Source organism: Urtica dioica, chromosome 10 (genome assembly GCF_054948205.1).
Source record: "Urtica dioica subsp. dioica isolate 48M chromosome 10, U.dioica_male_clone48M_v1_H2, whole genome shotgun sequence".
NCBI classification, from domain to species: domain Eukaryota; kingdom Viridiplantae; phylum Streptophyta; class Magnoliopsida; order Rosales; family Urticaceae; genus Urtica; species Urtica dioica.
In genome coordinates, this window is record NC_142765.1 from 17,089,902 (window position 1) to 17,098,367 (window position 8,466).

Sequence of the window (8,466 nt, forward strand, 5' to 3'; positions counted from 1 at the left end):
AGATATTTGAAAATATAATATATTCTTAGAATTGTCAACTTCAAAGGAGATATGTGCGTGACGCTTCCCTCATTTTTAATTAGAGAAACTATTCCATGAATTGATATACATGTGTTATTTTGGTCTTAAAATAAATTTTGTAAGAAAAATAATCCAGATATTATTAATTTTGTACAGTTTTTTGCCCTATCGTAATAGTATTAAATGAAGTATGAGAATATACTTGTTATTTTTTATATATAAAAAATTAATCAAATTAGAGGGATTTTGACAACAATAATATCATTTGGTATGCACTTACCAAAAATCAATCAAAATTAAAAAATTAGCACATTTATTGCCACTTGAGGTATACAAAGACTCATATACCCTTTTCCCTCTTTTCATTTTTACCAAATATATCCCAAATTCTCAAATTTGACACAACTAATATCAAAAGTAGACGAGAGAAATAAGTGTTTTCCCAACTACCCTCAACCAATATTTCCTATTTTTTTTCTTTTTTTTTCTTGGGAAATTGACATTAATAATACCAACTGATTGTCACTTACCAAATATCACAAAAAACCCAAAATTTGACACAACTAGTACCAAAGGTAGATGAGAGAAATAAATATTTCCCTAGCTACCTTCAACCAAAACTTCCTATTATTTTCTTTTTTATTTTCTCTTTTTTTTTCCATCACGTCCCTTCCCTCTTTTCTTTTCTTTTCTTTTCGTCAGTTTTCACTTTCACGTTTTCAGCCTCCTCAGCTCGCCGAAATCTTCTTCACGATACTTGTCGATATTTACACCCTCAGCTAACCTTAATCTCGCAAAACAACTCGTCATTTTTACCCGGGAATACGAAATTTGGGCCACATTTTCCAGGTTTGAATGCTAAACCTAAATCTGCTGATTTTCCAAACTTGAAATAAATCTGCTCATCTTCTTTATTGGCCATCGTTTGAGCGTGGATCGGGTTTGGGCCGTCTTCTTCCTCGCTTTGGAGCTTTGGGTCGTCTTCTTCCTTGCTCATTAGGTTTGGATCGCGATCCAAAAATTCTTCCACCAAATTTGGGTTAGTTCGTCATCATTTTAACAAATAAGAACAACTTACAGTGATTTTGTGGAATTTGAACGTGGTTCCAATGCGTTTCTGAGTTATTACTTCGTAAAAAACGGAGTTTTTATTTGATTTTGGAAGTTGGATTTTCCATGTATCAAGAAGTACACACACTTAGTGAAACATGTGTCACGAAGTGGATGCATTTTGTTATACACGTGTCACGAACTGGATGTATTTCGACGTTAACAACCTTATTTTACAACTTATATCTAATGTGACCAAATGTATACAGAGATGACGAAAATATGTCTATATGCTAAGCATTTGCGGATGGATGCAATAAAAAATAATTATCGTTTCAAAACGAAGAACTCATCTCCGCTCAAACTTCTTGTCATTTGTGCAAGTCAAAATTGTGATTGGGCGGTCAAGGCAGTGAGGCTAAAGAACACGTAATATTTTTTAATTAGAAGGTAAAATTTCATCTCCGCTCAAACATCATGTCTTTTCAAACGACTGTGTTATGAAATTGTCCAACTTCGTTACACATCAGTCACGAAATAGATGCACTTCGTGACTGATGTGTCACAAAATGGATGCAGTCTGTGACTAATCTGTCACGAAATGGATGCATTTCGTGATTGAAGTGTAACGAAGTTGGGGAATTTCGTGACTCGTGTATCACAACATCAACCAAAACAAGTAACAAATGTAGTTGACAATGTGTACACCTTTATGCTTACCTTAGATATGATCCAGCGCACACTTGTTCTGCGGAGGAAAGAAAAAAAAGGTCGACCGCAAGAGAGCTACGTTCTGCAGCCGAATTCCACCAGAAATGAGAGGTGGGGGATGTGTAGTTGGTTTGGTTTGTAATTTGACATCGTACCTCTTTTGTTATTTTATTTTTGCGTTTCACGTGCCACTGATGAAGACCTATTTCTAATTATTTGTCGTTTTCTTTAATTTCATTTTAGAATGTTATTGAATTTGGCATGGAACTCTTTTGTAATTTCTTTTAATGTTTGATGTGATTTTATTTTTGTTTGATTGTCAAAGGTTATTCCGCGATAGATCTATCACGGACCTATGTATGTCACGACAAATCTGTCACAGACCTATGTATTCTGTGAAAGAATTGTCACAAAATCAAGTAGTTTTACATAAAAAAAAATTCATATAATTTGAGAAGTGAAATTGAGTTTTCCAAAAAAAAATTCAAATTACATATACATAGATACTAACATGTCTATTGTTCCAAAATAAATTGTATCATACAAACACACGCACGTGCGTGCGTGCGTGCGTGCGTGTGTGTCTCTTCCGAGCGGTGGCGTAAGATAGTTAGGAAAGTCTCCAACCCCCCATGGAAGTTGTATCCTAAAGTTTGGATGCCTTCGGAAACAAATTTTTTCCACTCCTACAAATATAACTAAAGGATATAATATCTTGAATTTCGTGACAGATTAGTCACGAAATCTTAAATTTCGTGACCGATATGTCCCGAAGTTCTACAATTTTGTGATCGATCTGCCACGAAGTGTAACAATTTCATGACTGATCGGTCACGAAGTTCTACGATTTCGTAACCATTTTCGTAAATAGCAACATTGACTTGTACTTTTGTGTTATCGATTGATATGAATTTCGTGACAGGTCATTCATGAAATCTTGAATTTCGTGATAGATCGGTCACGCAATCTTGAATTTCGTGACATATGTGACATGAAATTCATCTGTCACTAAGTGCTATAATTTTGTGACCAATTTGTCACGAAGTATAACAATTCGTGATCATTTTTTTTAAATAGCAACATTGACTCTTATACATTTGTGTTACTGATTGATATTAATTTCGTGACAGATCGTTCATGAAATCATGAATTTCGTGACAGATTGGTAACGAAATCTTGAATTTCACGATAGATCGGTCACGAACTCTTGAATTTCGTGTAGATGTGTAACGAAATCTTGAATTTTGTGACCGATCTGTCATGAAGTGCTATAATTTCGTGATCGATTTGTCACGAAGTTCCACAATTTTGTGACCGATCTGTCATGAATTTCTACAATTTCGTGACCGATCTTTCACGTAGCCAAACTTTTTTATTTTTATTTTTTTTATCAAATAACTAAGTTATTTTTTAGAGGGAATTTATTGTTTGAATTTAGTTGCTCAAAAACGGTATATATACAGAAGAACTATTCATGCTCCTCATAACATCATGTACAAATTCCAAGTATCCAAGTAAAAGCACTCAAGAACCATTTACGATAAGCATATATTAACCAAGTAGATTAATCACACAGATCATAATAAGAACACGAGCAACAATAAAGAGACAAAAATGAGAACTGAACTAATCGTGAGCGGGAAGAGGTGGTGTTAAGGTTGTCGAGGAAGGCGGCAAGGCGGGCGTGGCAGGCAACCCAGTGGTCGGCAAGCTTATGCTCTTTGGCATCGGCGTCATGGCGGAAGCCCATGAGCTCTTTGGCGTCGGCCTGTAGCTCCTCCATCATCTCCCTCCGGCGGCACGCCTTCTCCGACTCCATTTGCTGCTCCACTCGCCCGAGGCACCCCTCGAAGCGTGTGCGCTCCATCTCCCCGGCGTCATACCCGATGTGCAGGTTGACAAGTTCCGGGAGGACTACGACCCTCGCAAGACGCAATTGCCGTTGCCTCGATGTCGATAATCGCCGCCACTGCAAGACCCAGCCTGACGATCCCGCCTTCAAACTCATCCTCCCTCGTCCTTGTGTTTGTTGAGTAAGAGTTAGGGTTTTTTTTTGGTTTGTAATGGAGAAGACGAAGGTTGATTTGAAGAGTCAGAAATTGAGGGTGATTTTTTAATTCTTTAAATGATAGTTGAGGGTATAATTTTTGAGAGATGCTATTTGGCACGATTAACGACCTCTGACGATCCACTCAGAGGTTGACACGTGGCAGTTTAATGCCACGTGTCAATCTCTGAGTGGATCGTCAAAAGTCGTTAAACGTGCCAAAAAGGATTTCCGATAATTTTTTGATTAGTGGCAAGCAAATAGTATTATTGATGCCAAAATCCCTATTTCATACTTGTAATCCGTGATGCGTTTCATTTATATACTTTTAAAATGCATAAGTAATAATCTGTCTACTCAATATGCTCTTTCTCTATCTATACACCAGTCGCTATGATTCTTCTTGTATCATCACTTATACATTGCTTAAGAATATATAATAACCGGTATCAATTTGTTTGTATACTTTACAAAGCATGCCTCAAAGGGTTCAATATTTCCTAAATTCGTTGTTGCAAAATGACGGTTTTTATTTTGTTCAGAACTGCAAAAGCATTGATTTATCAATCACTTTATGTCAGTGTCTAAAACTAAAGAGAAATTTTAATTAAAATGAAAATTTACCTCGAATAGTATCAATGAAAATATACGTCAAAAGATTTGTTATTTTCACGAAAACATTCGAATCGCGAGTACGAGTAGGTAAGATCATTCAATTTTCACAGGGATTCTGAAAACTTATCTGTGTGTGTGTGTGTGTGTATATATATATATTGGTGGCCCTTTTATAGTTGACTTCAAGCAATCAGTAAATAAAGAAATTATATCATAAAGTGGCTGTATAATAATTAATGCTCAAAGATCATTACTTTTCCAAGTAGAAAAAAAAGAGAGATTTTGTTTCCATTTTTCTCGTGGGTTAGGCTAGTAATAAATCAGGGGACGAAAACTTCAACATCTTGACCGAACTATAGTGCCAAGTATGTTTGTCATGACGGATCATTATGTAACTCTCAATTAAAAAAAAAAGTCACTCTTACTTTGAGAAACAAAAAGCCCTCTCAAGAGTTGGATGGGTGGCAAAAAACATGTTGAGAGAGGCACACCATTTTGAGTATTTCTTACCATTTCGAAGCGAATAACAGCTTGTCTATGGCTAGACCAAATAGACAGTTACGCAGTCTGGAGATAAAGGCAGGGATATACAGTGAAAAGTGGCTATGACAAGGCGTGGAATCTAGTGATGATCAATCCGGTCACAGCTCATCTTCTTACGGTACAGAATTTCTGTTGCACAAGGTTTGGCACTCAAAAAATCCTTCCAAAAATAAAGGTTTTCGAGTGGCAAGCCTGTCAAAATATTATACTGAAAATTGAATGTCGGGATCTTGGGATTTTCCGAGCGATAAAACACTGGAAATCGAATGTCGACACAGACTTCTCGGAGAGCGGCCAATACAAGCAGGGACGGAGCCAGAAGTGAATTTCGGGGGGGGGGGGGGGGGGGGGGGGGGGGGGGGGGGGGGCGGCTAAAAACGGGTCAAGTGTAAAAAAAAAAATTGAGGCGGGCTGCGCCCCTCTTGGGTTTACATTGGCCCCGTATATTTGTAAATTTTCACGGTAAAAAAATGTAATTTTTTTTAAAACGGGTCAAAAGTGTAAAAAAAAAAAAAAATTTGAGGCGGGCTTGAGCCCCTCTTGGGTCTACATTGGCCCTGTCTCTGAATACATGGGCTCTCAGGGGGCTGTATTCAGTACCACCATTTTTTTTTAGAAGAAACTCAATTAGAATAAAAAGAGAAAAGAAAGCTTTTACTATGAAAAAGAAAGATACAAGCTAAAGGGCACTAGGCCAATCTCTAGAAAGGGAAGCTAGACTATAGGAACGAAACTCGGTCTCAAGGGTAGCAAGCCAAAAACCAATATTGCGGAAAAGACTATCCCAAAGGCTATCGAAACAGGCAGAGGCTTCGTAGAAAATACACTCGTTCCGGAGCTTCCAAATAGCCCAACAGGCTGCGAGAAAGACAACCTTGAAAGCTGAGCGAACCATCGAACTTCTGCCAATGGATCCGAACCAGAGGCTGAAATCAGAGAAGGGGCAGTCGGCAGGAGGCAGAACATCGGTGGAAGTCTTTGAGCTTCTGCAGTTTAATTCTCATTTGCAGAGGCTCACCAATGGTGGCTTCGAGGAAGATACTGATTCTTATTGCATCTATGCTCGGAGGCATTATAAAATATATATATATATATATATATATATATATATATATATGTATATAAAAGAGAGCAGGTACTATTTGCCTATGGAATGTACACAAACTTCGGAACTTCTTGAGCATTATGGATTCATTCCCTTGGAGCCCAAAATCTAATCCTCAAACACATGACCCGAAGAGTCGATGTTTATCCACGGAAACCAGAAGCCCTCGTTTGCCTTACTCTCCACTACACCAATACGGACAACCATGTGAAATTTCCGAATTTCGCCCGAAAACAAGTTGCTCGTAGCGAGATGGATTTCCGAGATTCGCGCTGCTCTCTCGAAGAGCTTGCCAACATCAAGCGAAGCAGATAGTCTGGTTTTGAATTCAATCAGTGAATTGCAAAGATTCTTGTACTCCTTCCGAGCTCGGGATACGTAGAGGCTGGCTATTCAGTGGAGACTTGGATCTGAAATTTTACAAACTGGATAACCGAATTTTAAAAACTGGATACTGGACTGGATACTGGATTTAAGAAACCGGATAACCGAATATTCGGATAACCGAATTTCGGTTTTAGACTAAATTGGACCGGATACTGGACCGAGTTTTTAAAAACCGAAAATTCGGATTCGGATACTAAAAATGTCAAAAACCGAACCGAACCGATCCAGTTTCACCCCTAATAAACAGATTCTAATCAAAATTGCATTTCCTATTGTTCTTCTGATGTTATTGATTCTCTTATTTGTCAAAACCCAAAAAAAATCCAAAAGCTCAAACTCAAGGTTATGACATTTTTAGTCGAGCCCTTAGTATATAATCTCCCTATCCTATCAATGACACCATTCAGAGCAATCAATCAAGCTCATATCAAAGTAAAAGAGAAACAAACATGTTCCGAGGTGGGAAAAAGCTGTGATCACTCCATCGTGGCGACCCCTCCGGCGGCCTTGAGCTTGTCGATGATCCCGGCGGCCTCTTCTTTAGTGAGCCCTTGCTTGAGCACGACCGGGGCTTTCTCGACGAGCTCTTTCGCCTCCTTCAGCCCGAGGCTCGTGAAAGCCCTCACTTCCTTGATCACCTTGATCTTCGCCGCCGCCTCGAACTTCTCCAGCTTCACGTCGAAGGCCGTCTTCTCCGCCGCCTTCTTCTCCTCCTCCCCAGCCTTAGCCCCCCCGGGCGGGCCCGGGCCCAATTCCAAGCCCTCCGTCGAAACCTGCTCGAGCTTCGGGAGCGAGAGCAGTCGGGCCAAAGCGGGACCGATCTCGCGGCGGGCCTCGGGCGATAGGCCCGCGATTCGCTCCGCGAGACCGACGATCTTGGCCGGCGGAGGCGGGCGCGGGCCGTAGGGGTCGTAGAAGCTCGGGTACTTGTACTTCACGGGACGGGCTTTCGGGTCCCGCGGAGCAAAGTCGTGTTGGAACGAGCGGCGCTGGAGAGGCTCCGTGGGGCTTCGCCGGAGGACGGACCGCTGTAAGGGTCTCGAGAGCGCGGAGAGCCTCATCGTTTCGGGGTTTTTAGCAAAAGAGATGGTTTTTTTCTTTCACTTGACCTAAGTATCAAGATTAGGCATTGTTAATGTGATATCATTCGGATCCAAACGATCCCAGTTTCATTAAAATTCATTTTATATGAGGGAGTATTAACAGGTTTAATTGAATTAGTTTGAGCGTACTGTGAAAAAGGGTTTTCTTAAACCTGATAGGCAATTACACAAACAGTTGGTGTGCACAATGAAGACCACGAGCTGGTTACGTCTCCCGAGTTGTTTTCTAACCCATGCAAATATATTTGTTGTTATGTTTGTGTTGGCTTATTTTTCACTTTAAGGTGTTATAAAAAGATGTCGGTCAATATGTTAAGGTGTTATAAAAAGATGTCCGTCAATATGTTTAAGGATATGTTAAGATATCTTGTCTTCTGTGTGCAGAATGTTTTTCTGCTAAGTTTTCTGTTTTATCAGAATGATTCGCGAAAGACTTTACTCGATGGATCTTCACGCGTGTATGAGTAAGGAAATTTTAGATTGACTATCAACCCCTAGTAGTCTTAATGCACACATCAAATTTTAAGGTTCTTAGACAAGATCGGCAGACTGAGAAGCTAATTGTTTTATGTGTGTGGTGTAATTCTCTAAACACTTTTCCATAAATCTAAGTGTTTGAGATGTATTGGGTTTGTGATTGCGTGATTGAAGTCTTCTCGTGCGTTGACATTGAATGTGACCAAAGATTGAGTACGTGTTTGAAGAGTTGAATTGAGAGGGGTCTCAAATCCAGGGGAGCCCTGATTTAGTTTTCACGGTTAGTAATAGGAAACGAGCATTGAGATCGGTGTTGATCATATAAGTCCATTGTTGTACTATTGACTACTTATTGATTTAGTGAATTCCTTTCCATTGGGCTGAGAGCTCTCCAAAGTAGATGGCGT

The 8,466-nt window shown here is 39.6% G+C and overlaps 1 protein-coding gene across 1 annotated transcript; it reads right to left on the bottom strand.

Moving 5' to 3' along the window:
- Positions 1–6,716: 6,716 nt before the first annotated feature.
- Positions 6,717–7,824, bottom strand: LOC149383609 (Ribosomal protein L12/ ATP-dependent Clp protease adaptor protein ClpS family protein). The gene is made up of 2 exons (XM_089627632.1): positions 7,735–7,824; positions 6,717–7,588 (listed from the first exon to the last, which is right to left on the bottom strand). The coding sequence occupies exon 2, from the start codon at positions 7,538–7,540 to the stop codon at positions 6,956–6,958; it is 585 nt and encodes a 194-aa protein (XP_089483758.1). The 5' UTR covers positions 7,541–7,588; positions 7,735–7,824; the 3' UTR covers positions 6,717–6,955.
- Between the last annotated feature and the right edge of the window lie 642 nt (positions 7,825–8,466).

Coding starts and splice junctions, on each gene's coding strand:
- LOC149383609 (XM_089627632.1), bottom strand. CDS start 7,540: ATGAGGCTCTCCGCGCTCTCGAGACCCTTACAGCGGTCCGTCCTCCGG.